This window comes from Mastomys coucha, unplaced genomic scaffold (genome assembly GCF_008632895.1).
Source record: "Mastomys coucha isolate ucsf_1 unplaced genomic scaffold, UCSF_Mcou_1 pScaffold7, whole genome shotgun sequence".
NCBI classification, from domain to species: domain Eukaryota; kingdom Metazoa; phylum Chordata; class Mammalia; order Rodentia; family Muridae; genus Mastomys; species Mastomys coucha.
In genome coordinates this window covers 93,165,150-93,185,606 of record NW_022196913.1, presented here as the reverse complement: position 1 = coordinate 93,185,606, position 20,457 = coordinate 93,165,150, and the positions used below count along the sequence as shown (strand labels likewise).

The following is a 20,457-nucleotide window of genomic DNA, read 5'->3' as shown; positions in this document are numbered from 1 at the left end:
ATCATAGAGACTGGAAACAAAAACCAAAAACCAAGATAAATTCTAAACTCAGTAAGACAATCAACGCTGTCCGCTGTGTAGACTTGGCTGGCTTGTTTGAAGAAGGGTCGCAGACCTGTGACTGAAAATACGGTAGAAAGACCAGTATCTTTTATTACAGATAGCAACAACAAATGGAAGAAGCCTGACATTTTTAGTTTATATAACCCAAAAGGTTTTGGGTTTGTTGTTGTTATTGTTACTGTTAGTTTTTATCATGACAAATGGCCAGTTCCTAGAAATCTATCAATATATTCTAGGAAGGTAGATGTTCTACGGGAAACACACAGCAGTAGGCAATCAGAAACACAAGGCTTTATTTCTTAACGTATCTATTTGTCCATCCATTTACTCCTTTGGTTCTTTGATCACCGGGTTACCTATTAAATATCTAGACAAAGAGTTTACAAAGTAACTCCATACAATCCCTGCTCTCAAGGACAGACAAATAAGAGGCTATACTAAGACTCCAGAAAAGGGGTGGGCACTGCTCTAAAAAGCACACCCTGGTTTTTAAACCCAACCTAAGCCAATGCAAGAGGGTAGGGGAGGCTGGGTTGGAAGAGTCCAGACCTGAAGGTGTAAATTACCATGAGGAAAAGAGGAAAGAAGGTCCAGCAGAAGCAAACATGGGCAGGAGGTCTCAAGGAAGATAGGACTTCTGTGATGTTTACATGGCGGAGTTCTGATGTTGACTTTAAGACGAGCCAGGGATATCATTAGATATGAAGTTCAGCAAGAGGTTAATAGATGTCCATTTTGGGTGACTCTAGCTCTCACAGGGTCTTAGACAAAAGCGGATGGTTCCCGGAGCCTCTGCTTGGGCCCTGTGATCTGCTATCAGCTCTTGTCTGTGTGCAGCCACCTTGAACAGGTCACTGCTAATCTCTTCTGAGAAACTGAGGCCTTGCCTTCAGGACAATGAGAAACCTTGCAGGGCAGGAAGCAGTAGATCATGTGATGGATCAGGACTTTAGGGAGGTCTTTCTGACTCCAGCAAGGAAGGGAGGGTTGTCATAGGCTCACACTAGACTTGTGGAGAGTGATTAGGAGATGTGGTCAATGGTTCAGATGAGAGAGGATGGTGGCCCAAGAAAAGGTGGTGAGTAACATTTATCGGAGTTAGTGCTGAGTTAGTGCTTTGACGGATGATTAAGGGAAATATATCAGCAGCTTTTAAGGAGCAAAAGAAGAGTTACAGTCTAGCTGAAAGCCTGCTTCCCTAAAGCCCGCTTCCTGAGAGACACGCAACAACGTGTTCCGTGCCTTGTGATTTTTGGCTCAGTCAGGAAATAGCTGCTTTCTATTCCTAACAGTTTCCCTGAGGTAGGACCATCACACAGAGCTCCACATTCTTACTGTGCAGTTTGTTGTCTTTGGAGATACACAAACACCTGTGAAACTATCACCACAGTGGAGACGTCAAATGTCTGCCTCACCTCAGGAAGGGAAACAAGACTTTGTAGAACCTAAGTTTCACAATGGACACAAAGAAACATTGGGACATGTCTGTTCTGAACCTGGTGGAGGTGAGTGTCTCCTGCTTCATTTACTTGTGTAAGCCTCACCTGAGCCTGATGAGAACATTCATGTCTGTGACAGATTGTTCCACTCTTCCTCCCACTGGGGACATCTTCCTGAGGTGACTGAAAAAGCTCATTCATTAGCCTAAGCAGCAATTCAAACTTTCAAAGTTGTGCAACCCTATTGAGTTAAACTTTTACAAGTCCTTCTTCGGCCTAGCGTAGGCGAGACCTGAACCAGCCGGGCTGGGGTGAGAGAGGTGTAGAGGGTGAGACATGTGGTACTAATCACTTTGCAAATATGGATGGTGTGAACACCTTCCTTTGACTGCTAACTTGTGGGTGCTTTATGGTTGTTGGTAAAACCTGTAATGAACAAAACAATCCTATAGATTTTCTCTGGCTTTATAGTCAAGTTTAAATTATTGTGGGTGGCTTTTATTTGGTAGTTTTTGTTTGTTTTTGAGGCAGGGTCTCACTCTTGTAGACCAGGCTAGCCTTGAATTCACAGAGGATCTACCTATCAGTCTCTGCCTCCCTATTGTTGGGATTAAAGGTGTGCACCACCACACCCAGCTAAACCCATGTTATTATTGAAAGAAGTATCCTTGACATAGCAAAATGAGATCTGTCACCAGAGTGTTCTTTACCCAGGCACTGGAACTCTCTGTATGATGTTTCTTTCCTCGAGTCTCTTTTCATTCTCTCCAAATTCCTTTCAGAGTTAAATCCTTCATTTCTGTGAAATGTTTGTATTTAACAGGGTTGGCACACACAGTGTCTCAATAAATATCTGTCAAATAGACTAATGAGCATTTTAATCCTGACTCCAGGGCAAGAAGATAAATGAGACAGGCTTATTTTCTGTAGCTGCTTGTGGTGTAGCATCAGTGATGGTCATGCACGGAGTTGCTGACTAATGTCCATGCCTAGTGCTCCTACCTGGAGCTGCTGAGGAGATAGAAGCAACCTGTGGGGGTCGGGGTCGGGGCCGAATCTGAGCAGTGTCCAATATACAGGAAAGACAACCCAGGGGAAACTACGGAAGAGCCACTGGTTCAAATCACCTTCTATAGTCTGGCATGCAAGAGCACATCACCAGCTACATACACCCTGACTCCAACTTTCTGGATAATTGCCTGATTTGCTGGTGATAGCATGTGATGCAGAGAGATGGCTTTATCCTAATGTTGGCTTTGTCTGTCTGGAGAGTGATAACCACACAAAGATTGATTTCTGACATATTTTTAGCAGATGTTCCAGGAAGCCTAAGCAGAGGTTGTCATATACAGGTCTGGTGCCTGGGGATAGTAACAGGAAAGCAAAGGAACTGTAGGAGAGGACCTTGAGGGAACAGGTATGATACAAAGTCTGGGAAGCCAATGTACTCTTTCTGCTCCTGGGACTGAGGAATACGGAGAGACTCCACTCCTTCCGTCATGTTTAACCTCTGGATATGAAGATAAAACATCTTGACTCTCACTTTCCATTAAGTTTGCTTGCTTATTTTGTTTTGTTTTGCTTTTGAGACAAAGCCTCACAGTTTAGCCCTGGCTGGTCTAGAACTGGTCTCAAATGCATAGAAGTCTGTCTTTCTCCTTCCCCTGAGTGCTAGAATTAAAGATATGCATCACCTCATGCAGCTAGTAAGTCATTTTTAGGCATCAGATGAATCAACCCAAGAGTTATAATGTCTATTAAAATTCAGTGTGAAAATTTCACAATGATAATAGTTAATAACATTCTTAAATGCATCACTGTCACCTTTTCATGTTGCATTATGCGTAGGATAATATGTAAAGAACTGTGGCCAATGAACAAGAAGCACAAGCATGTACAGAGTTTACAATGCTCCAAGTCTTTATTACGTACTTTATTCTCTATGCAGCCTCTTATTTCACTGTAATGACTTTTTCAGTTCTCTGATGGGCAGGAATTATTTTTTTCATCATTTTAGAGATGAAGAAGTGACATGTGAAGATCAGCGGCTAATGTCTGGCTAAGTTAGAGTTTGACCGAGGGACATTGATTTTAGAGTGGGTCCTGGTGTCATAAGAGATCCTACGCAAGTAGCCCCGATGCAGTAGGGCTGGTGAGGTAGTTTACCTGAATTGGATTGCATTTCTTTCTCCTGTTCTTCTGTGGTGACAGATACAGCTAACCCTCTCGGCTGCTCCATTCTCACTGTCATTCTAGGGCTCAGGAATTTGGACAATTTACCAGGCTGCAGTGTATTCTGTCTAAGGGATACTGCCTTCATTTACCTTCCAGTATCTCTATATTCTTTCACATACATCCCATATTCTTTCACATACATCCATATAAAATGGGAGATAATGACCAAATGTGTCTTTGAAGGTGTGAGCAGATGCTAATCACAGATGAGGAGTTATTGGATGGTTCTATTCATAAGATATGGCTAGAGTATGCAAATCTACAGACACAGAACATTCTCTACTGGTGATCAACCAGGACCAGGAGTCTGGGTGACATAAGGAATGACAGATAACGAACATGGTATTTGTTTTGGTATGATGAAATGTTCTGTAATCAGTCATGATGTGGTTTGTGCATCTATTTAAACATTCCCACGTCATTGACTAGCACAGTTTAAATCAGTGAATTACATATCAAGAGTACACTTCAATAAAGTTTTTTTAAAAGGCAAATAAAAGCTAAAAACTAAAGCAGACCATTCTCTAAAAAAATATTTAGCACATTGCTTTATTAATTCATTAATTCAATTTTTTGGCTGGGTGGTCTGCTAGACATGAGATCCAATGGGGGAATTGCTGAGTTAGGAACCATCAGGACTCAGGAGGAGAAAGCAGCCAGTGATGTGTGCTGTGTGCAAGCAGAGAGCGGGCTGAGCCCCGGCCTAGCAGAGGAGGCTGATTTGTGTCCAAACTCATGGGAGTTGAGTCGGGAAAGGCCAGTGATTCTCAACCAGTGGGTCACAAACCCCAAAGACCATTGGAAAACACAGATATTTACATTAGGATTCATAGCAGTAGAAAAATTACACTTCTGAAGTAGCAATGAAAAGAGTTTTATGGATGGGGGTCACCACAATATGGGGAACTATATTAAATGGTTGCAGCATTAGGGAGGTGAGCACCCCTGAGATAGTTGAGACAGATGGGTTTAGAGATGGGGATAAGAGCTGATGAAAACTTGGAGAAATGAAAAGCAGGCCTTCGTCTGCATGCTGCATCACACGTGGAAGGACCAAGAAGAAAAAGACTGAAAATCAGGTAGACACCATGGATACTACTCATTCCTCTTTGGGGCTTAGTTCTATGTTGTGAAGTGATGAAGAGAATTATTTTTAAGCATGGTTTTAGAACCACCTGGAACTTAACCCATAGATAACTGTCCTTGGTGCTTTTGGTATCAGAATTTATTTGTTTTTAACTTTCAGAATAACTGATGCCTATGGCTATTTTAGAATCTGATCTATCAATTTAGCAAGTGTTTTCCTTCCATTCAGGCACCACAGTGTTTTCTTAGGTGCAGTCATTGGGGGGCCCCAGCAGCAGCCATTGCTATCTTCTTAGATACATGCTTAGCTTCTTTTGACTCATTGGCAGAAATGTAAGCTTGGCCTCATGGTACTTTTCTAACTTACAATTTTTGATTCCTCTTGGCTGTTCTCTCAACAAGAGATGCTTCAGTGGAGAGTTACTTCAATGATTCATTGAAATTTGAGCATGCTGGGTTCTTTTCTTTTGGAATTCTTCCACCTGTCCTGTGTGTGTGTGTGTTTTCTCTTCTCTTGAGAAGAGTCCAGTTTATCTGCTTAAGATTCCTCTTGGAAAGGAACATAGACTTACATTTTCCATTAAGAAACAAATTTTAAAGAGTAAAAATTGTTCTCAACTTTGAGGGTATATAATCAACAACGCTTTTTAAACTTGCTTGGGACCACACGCCTGTAATCCCAGCATCCAGGAGGTGAAGGCAGGAGAACAAGAAGTTCAAGAACATCCTTGGCAGCATTCTAAGTTTGAGGTCAGCCTGGGCTACAAGTGACTCTGACTCCAAAAACCTACAAGGAAAATCCTGGGAACTGAGGATAGGGTACAATACTGAACAAGACAAGGGTCTCAGGTTTCATTAGGTTCAGACTAGAGGAAACAACAGAAAATGAGCAAGGACCAAGAACAGAGAGATTCACATCATGGCATGGGAACAAATGATCTGAAAGCAACAATAAAGGTGAACCAACATCCAGTCACAAAGCTCCCTAGATGGACTATGTAGGCAAAGTCTCTGAGGAGGTGACAACAAGCCCTGAAGCCTGAAGAAGAATTGGCCTTGGGGATCCACAGGAAAAACATTCTTGACAATGTGTGTGTGTATGTGTGTGCCCACCTCTGTGTGTATATGTGTCCCTTCTGTGTGTTCCTCTTTATCTCCATTTGTGTGTATTGTATGTTAGTATGTGTGTCTACCACTTTCTTTTTGTATGTGTGAGAGAGGTGTATGTATGTTCCTAGCAACACGTGTATACAACTATATTCACACTGTTGTTGTGTGAAGGAAGAGATAATGGAAACAATAGAAGATAATTAAGGAGCCCCTTACTGACGTGGGGTTGGAGTGGAAGTTTCTGGCTATGTCATGTGATGCAGACTCATGTGGTGTTTTGCTGAGTCAAGACTGGTGGGAGGACATGTGATGTTTGGAGAGAGTGTATGGATACTCAATGGACAGTGATGGGGCGCTTGCATATCTAGCCTTGCAACACTTTGTTGGTCTTCAGTCTTTGATGATCTTTATTTCCTTGAGACAGGCATAGTCTTCAATTCATAGATCTTCACTTCCCTTGGTGTCCTGGTTGCTCCCACTGACCTGTGCCCATTCAGCAGAGGCCTGGTGGTTTCTGCTGGATCATGCCACCGATGCAGATTCATGTTTGTTATCCTGACATTACTGACCTAGACTGCTAGTATCTTGACAAACGAAGATTGGAATCACCCCCAAAGAATAACTTCTAAACAGATCCACATTTCCTTGTCCTATTTACCTTTTCTTCCCTACCTTTGGATGGTGGGCTATAAGAGGGGGTTGAAGCATTGAAAATTCTTATTAAAACTAGTTTTTTTTTTTTTTAAATCTAGAGCTGGAGAGATGGCTCAGAGGTTAAGAGCACCAACTGCTCTTCCAGAGGTCCTAAGTTCAATTCTCAGCAACTATGTGGTGGCTCAAAACCATCTGTAATGAGATCTGATGTCCTCTTCTGGTGTGTCTGAAGAGAGCAATGGTGCACTCATATTCATAAGATAAATAAATAAATATTTTTTTAAAAAATCTTGCAAACTGGTACAACCACTCTAGAAATCAGTCTGGCAGTTCCTCAGAAAATTGGACATAGCAGTACCTGAGGACCCAGCTATACCATTCCTGGGCATATACCCAGAAGATGCTCCAACATGTAATAAGGACACATGTTCCACTATATTCATAGCTGCCTTTTTTATAATAGCCAGAAGCTGGAAACAACCCTGATGTCCCTTAACAGAGGAATGGATACAGAAAATTTGGTACATTTACAAAATGGAATACTACTCAGCTATTAAAAACAATGACTTCTTGAAATTCGCAAGCAAATGGATGGAACTTGAAAATATCATCCTGAGTGAGTCACAAAAGAACACAAATGGTATGCATTCACTGATAAGTGGATATTAGCCCAAAAGTTCAGAATACCCAAGATTCAATTCACAGACCATATGAAGCCCAAGAAGAAGGAAGACCAAAGTGTAGATGCTTCAGTGCTTCTTAGAAGGGGGAACAAAATACTCACAGGAGGAAATATGGAGACAAAGTGTGGAGCAGAGACTGAAGGAAAAGCCATCCAGAGACTGCCCCACCAGGAGATCATCCCATATACAGTCACTAAGCCTGGTTAGTTGTATAATGTTCAGCAAACAAGTCAATATAGCTTTTGTTGTCACTTTATTTTTATTTCCAAGTCAGATTTGGAAATAAAATAAAATAAATAAAATAGCCTGGTTAGCTATTGTGGATGCCAGGAAGTCCTTGCTGACAGGAGCCTGATATGGCTGTCTCCTGAGAGGCCCTGCCAGAACCTGACAAATACAGAGGTGGATGCTCACAGCCAACCATTGAACTGAGCTCGGAGTCCCCGATGGAGGAGTTGGAGAAGGGACTGAAGGAGCTGAGGGGTTTGCAGCTCCATTATGGGAGCAACAGTGTCAACCTGCCACACCTTCCAGAGCTCCAGGGGACTGGACCACCAACTAGAGTACAGGTGAAGGGACCTTTGCTCCAGCCACATATGTAGTAGAGGATGATGACCTTGTTGGACATCAGTAGGAAGAGTGACCCTTGGGCCTGAGACTGATACCCCAATGTAGAAGAATGGGTGGGTGGGGGAGTGCCCTCATAGAGGCAGGGGAAGGGGGGATGTGATAGGAGGTTTCCGAAGGGGAGATCTGGAAAGGGGAAAACATTTGAAATGTAAATAAAGAAAATACCCAATACATATAAATAATATATAAATGGTGTATCTGAGTACAAAATGCAGTAGACATCCCCCTCAGTGCTTCCTTGGAATGGCCTTCTTTGTGTGTCCACAGTGACAGAGATGATGTAGTCCAACTTAATTTCAGTCTAATTTCCACTTTATAATTAGAAGATGGAGGAACAAGAACTGGATTGATTGCAGTGACTTAGAACACTGGTGGCAGATCCTTCTGTTTGCATTTGTGACACTCCCGATGCTGAACTGTTAATTATTTATTTTTATATGTTTCAAATAGTAAGGATCTTGAAGGAAATTCTTATGCTATCCCTATGGGTATAATATGTATACATTTCATCAAAGTTACTCATAGATGAAAAAGAAAAAAGAAAAACAAACAAAAAAAATTCGAAAGATGAGCTGTCAGGTTTAGAAACACATGTCTAAATCTTATAATATTATTGAAATCTGACTTGGAAATAAAAAATAAAGTGACAACAAAAGCTATATTGACTTGTTTGCTGAACATTATACAAAAACTAGGGTCAGAGTTCCTCCGCCTATATCGCTGCAGAAGGATGCTTTATTTAGTAGAGTATGTGACTTGTCTGTATGCCTTCTTTCTGCAGTGAGGATAGGTTGAGTAAGTATTTGGTTTCAAAGTTACTTAGACTAGTTTCCCCCATTTTTTCTACTCAGGGTCTTTACATTATTTATTATATTGTTATCATTATTGTTATTATATTGTTGTTATCGAATTTTTACTTTGTATTATATTTAGATTTCATTTCATTCCAACATAGTCAATTTAATTTTATTTATAACTTGACTATAGAATACTAATATCATTTTTTTAAAAAAAAAATCCAAGCTACATGGGGCAAACAATATGAAAGGGACAACACACTAAGAAAAATGAGTTCAGTACATATGGAGCGCTTGAATGTGCTTCCTTCTGTGGAGTGATATTTTATTGAACTCTGTATGTTCAGCATCAAGAATACTGAGTTCCATTTAACAGTCGTGTTATAAGTAAAATCAATAGGGGAGAAACTGAAAGGGAGGGGTTGCTGAATGTTTCTCAGAAAACAAACAATGAGTTCACAAAATGCAGGAGAGGCACCTCTGAGCCACAGAGAACTTGAAAACACAGCTAAGTTTTCCAGAGCAGGTACAAGAAATAGCATCCCTCCGAAGAGCTGCAGACTTGGCTGGAGAAGAGGACGCTTTTTGACGAAAGTTGGCTAGATGCAAGCGGCTCAGATTTGCAAGGCCTGCGCTAGGTTTGCACACCCAGGCAAGGTTGTCTACCACGTAGCCATGGCAGTGGCAACAGCCATGGCTCTGGGATGGTATAGACGTCTAGCGGGTAGCATTCCATGTGGGTGGCTACAGGGGTGTGGAGCGGGTAGCTTGAGGAAATGGCCAAACTGACATAGAAGTCAAGAGGGATCTCGAAGAGAAGGAGAGAAGGGAGCAAGGCCACAAATCTCCAATGAGCTGAGAGCTAGAAGACTGGGAAGAAAGGGTGGGGAGGATTTCCTCGTTCCTCTGTAGTCAGACAGCTTTCCAGTGCAGCAGCTGCTACCTGTTATTTCATAGACTCTCCCCGAAATAAGGCTAAGGGTCTTACTTACACAGTTTCTTTTATTCCTCATGGCATACACCACGATCCCATCTTATTGATGAGAAACTTGAGGCTTGCTGAAGTTGAACACATTGCTTACATTTTTTTCCTGACTAGAAAAAAAAAAAGAAAAAAGAAAAAAAAGAAAGAAAGAAAGAAAGAAACTGCATGTGGCCAGTAAAGCTTAAGCCCCTCACTGATATAAATATTATTCTGGTTGTACAACAACATTTGACTCCTGCATCCTTTTCTTGTGGGCTGATAACCCGGGGCTAGTTCTGTCAACTCATTGGCCTTGCAGGATGAAGTCCAAGTTTCCTACAGTGACTCACGAGGCAGGTCAGAGTCCAAATCCACACTCTCCTCTGTGGACACAGGCTCGCACACCAAGCGCTCCTGCTGGGTTCAACTGTTTTCAGTTCTCTGAATGCAGCAGGGCAGCTTTTGTGTTCAGAGCTGTCTGGGGGTGGCAGGTCCTTCCTCCTTTTTAATTCCTGCCTAACTCCTTCAAGTCCTTCAAAGCTGACAGTGACTCAAGGACACTGTCACAGAGTCCTTCTCTTAGCTGACGAAAGTGAGAACATGGGGGCATCTGGGGGGGCAATCTCGTTTTCTGCAGATCTCGATGGCACTGAACCATGTGGAGCTGCTGACTGCCTGACCCAGGGCTCCTTCCACAAGTCCATAGTTCCTGCCCGTCTGGGTTCATGTTTCTTGTTTGTTTTTGAGACAAGGTCTCACTCTGTAACCCAGACTGGCCTAAACTGGTGGCAATCTTCCATGCCTGGCTAAATGAGGAATTGACTTTTTTTTTTTCTTGCATTACTTGGAACTACTTGCAATTGAACCTTCCCATGTTTCTATGTGCGATGCAAGCCTGCTCTCGTTGAGGTCTGTCTCACTACCTTATCATCTTGAAGGACCTAGGGAAAAAAAAAAAAAAGATAATGGTTTTGATAGTGTAGGTGATAGCTAGACCTTGGTTTCACCCTTATACCTCTCTCTGAAGCCAGATATTTTTCTTAGAACATCTTTTCAGTCTCTGGTAGAGAGCAAAAGGTACACGAAGTTCTAATTGTAGTCAATAAATTCAAGATATCTGTGGCTATCAATGGCCATTTGCCTATTTTTTAAAACAAAAATCTAATATTTTTATAACTACCAAATTGAAGCAATTACATAGTTGCTTTATATTAGTTGTAATATCATTCAGTTAAGGCTAGTCATTCTAGAGCAAAAACCAAGATTTTGCCCTCTGGTTAGAAGATGGAGCATACATCTCTTGCTTCTACTTCTTTGTAGGTAAAATAGCAGCAGGAAGCAGAGACTGCGAGTGGGGCAAGTAGTAGCATGATTGACAAAATCCCTTTAAAAATTGTGACACATTTAAGCGGTGGAAATATGATGGTGGTATTCCCCAGGGTGCTGCAGAAACTTTCTAGATTGTGCACCGTGCTAGGTTCACCTGCAAATGCTAGTGTAGGGATCCAGCGACATCACAACAGGAAAGTCCTGCAGCAAGCTCTTCAGGAAACAGGAACGAATCCTAGAGAAAGAAGGGGAAATGCACACCAAACTTCACAGACTCGGCTTGAAAGATGAAAAATTAACCCAGCGCGGTTGGGGGTGGAAGTGTGAATGGCGGTGCTTGGACGCTGGGTCTTCAACGTCCGGACACTTTTCCTTCCCTAAAGCCATTTTAGTCAAAGGTCATGTGTGTGTCCTGTCAAAGGCCAGCTTCCAATGGAATCACTGTCCCCCGGGGATAACGGGCCCCCTGACTCCATCTGCTTTGGAGAGATCCCAAAAGCAAACGGCCCAACGCAAACAAGCGCAGTCAGGAGCCGCGGTGCCGGGCTTAGCTCCCAGGTTCCCGGCCGACAGCCCAGGCTGTGTCCGCAGCGCCCTGGCTGGAGCGAGGCACGGGACGCCGCAGCATGAGCCGCCACACGGATCGGGTAGGGTAGGCAACCCCTCTCTGCGCGTGCTCCACGGCTTGGGGCTCCGGGGTCACTGCAGCTGCACGGTGCAGCCGGGACAAAACCTGCAAAGGGGCCTCGGCAGCAGCCGGAAAAACGTCCGGGGTTGGGCTGCCTTCCCGTGCCCTCCGCTGGACCGGGTTCCAGGCTCACAAACGCGGAGCTAATTTTGAGTTGTCGTTGCCAGAGTCTGTTTGGCTTTGCAAATGCGTATCTCGTTTCTGGAAAACAAGCCAGTGGAAGCTGCAGAGGGGTTAGGGACGAGTCTCAGCTCACCACAGCTCGAGCCTGTGGCCAGGGAGCGAGCCCCTTTGGCCAGAGCCAGTCGCAGGGGGCTGTGAGCTCTGTCCTCCTGGGACAGCTTGCCTCCCTGGTCTTGTTTATGATTCCTTGGACAAGCGCTTAGCCAGGCTGGGGAGCTTTAAAGCAATCTATTTCAGTAGCGTTCTCTGTGCTCCTTCCTACACTTGCCTCAAGAAGACAGATCATTTTTCTGAGTGGGGAAGCCCTTCCCTGCAGCCAGATCCCAGGAGCCAGACTGCTCCTTTGTACTTTTTCATTTGAACAAGTCCTTCAGACGGATCTAGGTAGTTTTGGTTAAGTATAGAGGGCCGGTTTCTCCACTGATCTCGGCTGCTTTTGGTCTGGACTTGCCCTGGTCTCCTAGGGCACAGCAGATGGGCAGCAAGGAGCGGGTAGGTGGCTAAAGAGTTTCAGAGATTGCTGTGTTTCCATTCTGGTTTCATCTTAAGAGGTTAAGCAGGGAGCCATTTCTCACCAATAAAGCGGCAAAAAACAAAAGCCTTCCTGGGATTTGTGTATGCCTTTAGCACACACCAAGTTCCACTGAACTAGGTTTCCTGCACTGCTTCAGGTGTTTTCTGAACTTCCGATCCTTTCTAGAGGGCACCTTCAGGTGCTACCCTGCGCTTTCTCATTGAAAGAGTAGGTGACAAGATCTCACTATACTTATTCCCCACTTGGCCCTTCATATCTAGTCAGGAGCCTTGGTCTACCACTCTGAAGACCATCTTTTGTTGGGGCTGTTGAAAGCCTCGGCACCAAAAACTATAAAATTTGAGTCTTCTTCAGGCTCCTGGGGCCATTTTGAATAGCTGGCTATCCCCTCTCTTGTGTTTAGACTCTTAGATTCTGTAATAACCCACTCCTTGTTCTCTTCTGCCCTTCTTGAGTCACTACTTAATGCCTTAAAGGGCTCCACTCCAGATCTTTTAGTGTGTCCCCCTGGTCTCTCCTCAACTCTCTTCCCTGCCATCCAGTAGACTACATCCCAACAGCTTCAGCCACTAACAGACACACAGTGTCTGGAGCATAGCCTTTCTCCTAAAACATCTCCAATTAGATGTTCCACAAAGCATCTTGAAGTCAGAATGTTCAAAACTGAATCTGTCTTCTCTGTTCTTCCTCCTGTTCTGTTCTTCCACTGCTCGGATGACACCCCCCCATCATGTTAGATACAGCAGAGTCACCCAAGGTGACTTGTCTTTCATGCCATGCCTTCCTGTCTTCCCATCAGATGAAGTTCCTATATGCACCTTCTTGTTCGTGTTATGTACCATCTCTCCTCCATTGTTTGTTATGTAGCATCTCTGGTCCTGGGAACATGAGGCAGGTGGTCCCCTTGCATGTGTCTGAAGTCAGGAAACCAGGTGGGAGTGAGGGTGGGGGTAGGGATGGGGGTGGGAGTCATGCTAGAGCTGAATACTGTCCCTCAGCTGGATTTTTCTTTTTACCATTTTCAGTCTGGGACCACGTCCTGTGGGAATACCGTGCTTACATTCAGGGTGGGTCTGTGGGTTTTCTGTCCTTTCTGGAGACACACTCACAGACATCCACAAGTGTGCCTTTCAGGTGATCCGAAGTTCAATCAATAACATCAAGTCACCCTATCTCCATACGATGTCCGATGTTCCTAAAGTGCAGTGTGGTCACAGATGCTTTGTGAGATGTTTCTAGTGAAGTTTTGTATTTTTCTTTTAAGAATGATGTTGGTAGGTACAGGTTCTCCAGAACTAACCTTTTTAAAAAATGTGCATTGGTAGTTTTCCTGCACATATGTCTGTGAAGCTCCCCTTCCCTCCCGTCCCACGTGCTCCCCTCCGCTCCCCTTTCACTTCCCTGGGGCTCATGTATCCCGTAATGACTTCAGACTTGCTATATAGATGAGGGACTTCTGATCCTTCAGTCTCTCCTTCCTGAATCCTGCTATTTATTACAGGTGTGCATCATTACACTTAGTTTTATGTAATCCCAGGAACTGAATCCAAGGCTTTATGCTTGCTAAGCAAGCACTTTACCAACTGAGATATATTCACTAGGCCAAGGATGCTTATGAATTCATTTGGGAGAAAAAACATTTAAAAAAATGTGTGTGTGTGTATGTGTGTATGTGTGTGTGTGTGTGCATGCGCGCACGCGCGTGCGTGCATGAGCATGTGTGTATAGGAGAACAACTTTGTGGAGTCAGTTCTCTCCTTCTTTCTTAGGGGTCTGGGGCTTGAATTCACATCATCAGGCTTGTATAGCAAGCGCCTTTATACAAGGAGCCATCTTGCCAGCAGCTGTTTTGTGGATTCTTATGCAGGGGTTAAGAATGAGTATCCTGTTCAGGGATTGGATTAGAAGATGGAGATATAACAGCTTATGAGAAACTTTTTCTGAGATACAGTAGGGCAGAGGATAAAGATTCATCGTATTAGCAGGAAAAGTCATAGTCTTCTAATTATTTTAAGCAGGAAGGTTTAGAGTTTCTGGATATTTGAGATAATGTTCCAAGTCTCTACTGTATAATCCACATCTGAATTTGGAGACTTTTCCTATAGCTTATTTATCCCTAGGCAAGATAGGCTTTTGTAGTTTTGCTTCTGTTGATTTTTATGAAAACAAACAAATCCTCCTTGGGCTGCAGCCTAGCAGGAGAGAAGGACATGGAAAGAGAAGGTACCTGGGGCCTCTGAATGGTCATGGAGAAAAATCTCCAAGAGCTCTCTAGAGAATGATGGAGACCCTGGAAGACTACAAGTGAGAAAATGTGGTTTTGATTTTCCAATGAGAGAATTATGCATTTGGAAACTCTGAGAAGTGAATAGTGATTGTGTTCTATAGGGAGTTATTTAACCTTTAAGCTGTTCTTAAGCTCTGTGGGGCCATGGTTCTTTTGAGGTTTGGATGCACACTACTCTTCTTAGGGAAAAAATGTACAAAAGACTACACACAGCATTTTGAATAAACTTATAGGAGGATTCATCCAAGTCTGTCCTTCAATACCCTTGAGTTGTTAAGGGATTCTGGCTAAAATATCTTTAATCAAAGGGCTAATTAATTCAGTGGGTACTTGGGAGAAGGGAGTAGCTGGTGGTTAGGAGCCTGCCTAATCAAATTATGCATGTTTTCTGTTTTTTGAGTGGATCCTGTGTAATGTGTGCTAATAACCATGAACTTGGAGTCATAGGACCTGGGCTCACATCTCTACTCTGGCAATCACTAGTTGTGTAACTTTTGCTTTGAATGGTTATTTCATTATCCGATTTTTAAAAGGATAGTTGGAATTTTAGCTAAAATGAAACATTTGAAAGCATGTGGGCTGTGCTATACTTAAAAATAAAAAGGGATAGGGGAAAGAAGAGGAGAATTGAGAAGGGGGTTATGTAGAGAGGGAGGAGATGGAGAAGGGAATGGATGAGAATTGTTCAGGAGAGAAGTGGTGGCTTCATGTATTTAATTTTTAGAGATTTAGTCTGACAGCAAGATCAATGACAAGATTTTGCTTCTAAAATTAAAGTTAGGTTTTTATAAAAAGAAGTCTAGAATAGCAAATATAGAAGAGCCATTTTACTTTGTACTGTTCAACTTTTAGAATATCATGTCTCAATCTGAATGCTACACATTAACTTATTAGCAATTATTGTCTGAGCACCCACTGTGGATAATCCACTGTATTGTAAAAGGCAGATCAGATCACATGGAGTTTGCAGTGTAAAGCAGGTCTGGGCAAGGAACAGGTGGCTTTAATTTGATGTTATACGTTGATAGAGGAAACTTAAGTCCAGATGGAGCTACATAAGAAGGAATATTTAATCCAAACTTAATGGGACGGGATGAACTGTAGAATTGATGTCTGTCTACATTGAGATGCAGAAACAGAGTAGAGAAAAGCAGGGTGAAGGTGATAGAGGAAAGTGATAGAGGATGCGCCCTCAACAGGATGAGAACCAAGAAACTGAAAGAAATAATCCTGAGAAGTAGAGAATGAAAGACACTGGGCTAGGAGGGGTAGCGAGGGATGCTATATAAAACTACTACATGGCGATTAATCATTAGGAGAATGGGAACCAGTGAAGGCTATAAGCAAGGCTGCACTGTAATGTGTTTTATGGTTTGCAAAGACTAGAGAATGGATAGTAGGCTGGAGATAGTGGAAGGAAGAAGAGAAAGAAGAGGAGGAGGAGGAACAGGAAGAGGAAGATAGTGATGATGATGATGATGATGATGATGATGATGATGATGATGATGATGATGATGATGGCTGTACTGGCTGGTTTTGTGTGTCAACTTGACACAGTCTGGAGTTATCTCAGAGAAGGGAGTTTCAGTTGGGGAAGTGCCTCCATGAGATCCAGCTGTGGGGCATTTTCTCAATTAGTGATCAAGGGGGTGTAGGGCCCCTTGTGGGTGGTGCAATCCCTGGGCTGGAAGTCTTGGGTTTTATAAGAGAGCAGGCTGAACAAGCCAGGGGAAGCAAGCCAGTAAGGAAGATCCCTCCATGACCTCTGCATCAGCTCCTGCTTCCTGACCTGCCTGAGTTCCAGTCCTGACTTCCTCTGGTGATCAACAGCAATGTGGAAGTGTAAGCTCAATAAACCCTATCCCTCCCCAACTTGCTTCTTGGTCATGATGTTTGTGCAGGAATAGAAACCCTGACTAAGACAATGGCAGAGCAGGCACATTGGATGCACTGTAGGATATAATCAAGGAGAGATGGTAACCCCAACCAAAATGGTAGCTGGGAAGATTGGGTCAGTTTAAAAGTAACAGATAGATAGATGGGTCACTTGGAGGCATAAAGTAAGTGATGACAGACTGCAGGGATGCTGTAGGAAGGATGAGCGCAGTCCATTTAATCTGTTAAAAAAAAAAGACTTAGAAGGTTACCACACTTGTCTTTGTGTCTTTCATTTTGATGTGGAAGGGAGATTAGGTCTTGGAGATGGTGTTATTGGGTCATGTGGTGGGGGATACAGGAAACTAAATTTCAATGAATTTAATAAAGAATTTCCTGACAATTTTTCCAAGGCAACAAGTTCCTGGTTACACAACTATTCTAGAAACAGTTAGAGAACCAGGGATAAGGATAGGTACCGTAGTTTCTGTCCTTACTCAAGATTCCACAACTCGCATCTCTCTCCCTGACAGAATCTGTAGGCCTGGCATTTTAGTGGCACTGTGTTTACCTACATCACATCCTTCTCCAGGAATAACTTTCCTTCCTGCATTGTATATCCTCACTGAAAACGCACCACTTCCTCAAGTCCTCCCTGTGTTGCACTACACCCTTTATGAAGAAGCCCCTGTTCCTCTTCCTCCTCTCTGATTCACATTCGCCCTCCCTTGTCTTCTCGTCTCCCCCTCGTTCTTCTTAAGCCTATTTAAACACGGTCAAGTTGCATTATTTTACTTAGTATATAATTATTTTTATATTTATTTAAATGACCTTCCTAAATTACTGTCTTCTAGAAGTCCAGCACTGCAGTCTGTGATCACTTCTGTAACCCAGTGGGGCAAATGGTGTTTTGCCTAAGGCAATAGCCTTTCATAGGGAAAGCTTTGTTTATTAAAAAGAGCTATATTTGGCTGGAGAGATGGCTTATTAGTTAAGAGGACTTGTTGCTCCTGTAGAGGACACGAATTGGGTTTCCAGCATCCAAACGATGCTAGCTCACGGTCACCATTCACTTAGGTTGTCACCTTCTGACTTCCCCAGATACCAGGCACACGTGGTCCACACAGACATACACAGGCAAAACAATCATGCACATAAAATAAAAAAATCCCAAAATAGGCATATTTTGGTATATAGGTGATACATACAATGCCTAGAAAGAGTTGAATGAGAGAAAGCATAAAGAAATAAAGAACACTATCTAAAGTTGCATCACCTAGAGACGAGCATCATGCTTTGGGTGAATAGCCCTTCTATATTGTTGTGTGCACATGTATCTTAAAACTGGAGGCATGCTTAATTTTCTGTAACCTGTTTTGCTCTTAAAAAAACAAACCCTGTTCTGTTATAAGTTCTTCGAAAACGCAAGTGAAATTACATCACACTTTATAGCTATTTCATGGTTTCTTCAGTGAATTTCCATAGCTGGGCATTAGATTATTTGCAGGTTTTTGGTGCAACATGTAATGCTATAATGAACTCTGTGTAACATGACCCTCTGCAACCATGCTATGTGAAACACTGACAGTTTCTAAAGCAACAAATCCAGTTCATGACTGCAGAGAGGATGCCAAGCATTAAAGGAACATGATTTATTTTTTAAAAAGGCCCCTTAACTTAGTTTTTTTTTATTTTTTTGAAAATTTTAGCTTATTAATGTTGCTATATATTTATTACATATATGAGTTTCTGTACATCTATTTTTAGATCTACATTGGAAGCATCTGATCTGGAAATGTATTAACAATCTGTGTGTTTTGGAAGGGAGGAATCGATAACTAATAAGTTACATGAACATATAATTGTTTGAAGTCTAAGCACTTTGGTGATTGAATAGTGTGAAATGAATTACTGCTTATAAGCTGACTGGATGAGGAAGTGCAGACAGAGCTGATGTAGAATAGAGGTAATTCTCTGGAAAGATGGACACTGACCAGCATTTTGGTGTTTGGAGAAGGTGGAAGGCCATGGACTTGGATCCTTATTCTAAAGTAAATAATCAATCATTCCAGACATTCAATAAGCAAGAACATTTCCATTATAGAGTGGAATGCTCTCATCAGAGGAGAAACAAACCTTATTTGGAAAGTACTGTGAATCAAAGTTCATGTGTTAGTCTTAGACATGTAGACCTCACAGTGTGACTTTATTTGGAGATAGGGTTTTTAGAGGGGATGTTAAAGCAGGTCATGAGCTTGTGTCCTAACCCAATAGGACGGGTGTCCTTGTATAATGAGGAAACGTGAACATGGAGACACACACAGGGAGGATGATATGAAGAGGCACAGGGTAAAGAAGGTAATGGTAAGCCGAGGAAGGAGACCTTAGATGAAATCAGTCTACTGACTGACATTTTGCTTCTACACTGCCAGGTTTCAGAATGTGTGCCAATGCAAACCTATTGGTTTAGCCACTTTTTAATTAATTAATTGATTGATTAAGTGAGTAAGTATAATTTTTGGGTCATTTTCATTCCCACTAGCCTCTTTCATTCCCATTCTCTCCTACTGAGACTCCTTTTTCTTCCTCAAAAAAAAAAAAAAAAAAAAAAAAATCCCCTCGGACCTTCATCTCCTCCACTTTTTGTGGTTCTCTGAGTTTTACTCTTATTCCTTGCATGATTATGAATTGGGAGTTATTAGAACACAACAACCTAGCAGTAGCTATATAAAAAAAATGAAAAATGAAAAATAACACCTCATAGTATACTTAAGTGACCCCAAAAATTCCACCAGAGAGCTCCTAAAGCTGATAAACAACTTCAGCAAAGTAGCTGGATATAAAATTAACTCAAGCAAATCAGAGGCCTTCCTCTACACAAAGGGTAAACAGGCGGAGAAAGAAATTAGGGAAGTAACACCCTTCACAATAGTTACAAATAATATAAAATACCTTGGTGTGACTCTAACTAAGCAAGTAAAAGATCTGTTTGACAAGAACTTCAAGTCTCTGAAGAAGGAAATCTTGAGGAAGATCTTGAAAGATCTTGAAGGATCTTAAAGAAGATCTCAGAAGATGGCAAGATCTCCCATGCTCGTGGATTGGCAGGATTGATACAGTAAAAGTGACCATCTTGCAGAAAGCAATCTACAGATTCAATGCCCCATCAAAATTCCAACTCAATTCTTCACAGACTTAGAAAGAGCAATTTGCAAATTCATCTGGAATAACAAAAAACCCAGGATAGTCAAAACTATTCTCAACAATAAAGGAACCTCTGGTGGAATTACCATCCTGGACCTTAAGCTGTACTACAGAGCAATTGTGATAAAAACTGCATGGTATTGGTTCAGTGACAGGCAGGTAGATCAGTGGAATAGAATTGAAGACCCAGAAATGAATCCACACACCTATGGTCACTTGATCTTTGACAAAAGAGCTAAAACCAACCAGTGGAAAAAAGACAGCATTTTCAACAAATGGTGCTGGCTCAACTGGTGGTTAGCATGTAGAAGAATGCAAATCGATCCATTCCTATCTCCTTGTACAAAGCTCAAGTCCAAGTGGATCAAGGACCTCCACATAAAACCAGATACACTGAAACTAACAGAAAAGAAAGTGGGGAAGAGCCTCGAGTACATAGGCACAGGGGACAATTTCCTGAACAGAACACCAATAGCTTCTGCTCTAAGATCAAGAATTGACAAATGGTACCTCATAAAGTTGCAAAGCTTCTGTAAGACAAAAGACATTGTCAATCGGACAAAACAGCAACCAACAAATTGGGAAAAGATCTTTACCAGTCCTATATCTGATAGAGGGCTAATTTCAAATATATACAAAGAACTCAAGACGTTAGACTCCAGAGAACCAAATAACCCTATTTAAAAATGGGGTAC

General features: G+C 42.3%; 1 protein-coding gene and 1 long non-coding RNA gene across 2 annotated transcripts in view; one reads left to right on the top strand and one right to left on the bottom strand.

Moving 5' to 3' along the window:
* Nucleotides 1-341: 341 nt before the first annotated feature.
* Nucleotides 342-11,241, bottom strand: LOC116082660. Its single transcript, XR_004115381.1, has 3 exons — nucleotides 11,145-11,241; nucleotides 10,002-10,602; nucleotides 342-969 (listed from the first exon to the last, which is right to left on the bottom strand). It is a non-coding gene; the product is annotated as an uncharacterized LOC116082660 (long non-coding RNA).
* Nucleotides 11,242-11,488: 247 nt separating this feature from the next.
* The window catches only part of Enpp2 (ectonucleotide pyrophosphatase/phosphodiesterase 2), a 119,708-nt gene continuing 110,739 nt past the window's right edge, over nucleotides 11,489-20,457 (top strand). Inside the window, exon 1 of the mRNA XM_031358303.1 lies at nucleotides 11,489-11,637. Within this exon, the coding sequence (XP_031214163.1) occupies nucleotides 11,617-11,637 (21 nt within the window). The 5' untranslated portion in view covers nucleotides 11,489-11,616. The remainder of the gene's footprint in view (nucleotides 11,638-20,457) is intronic.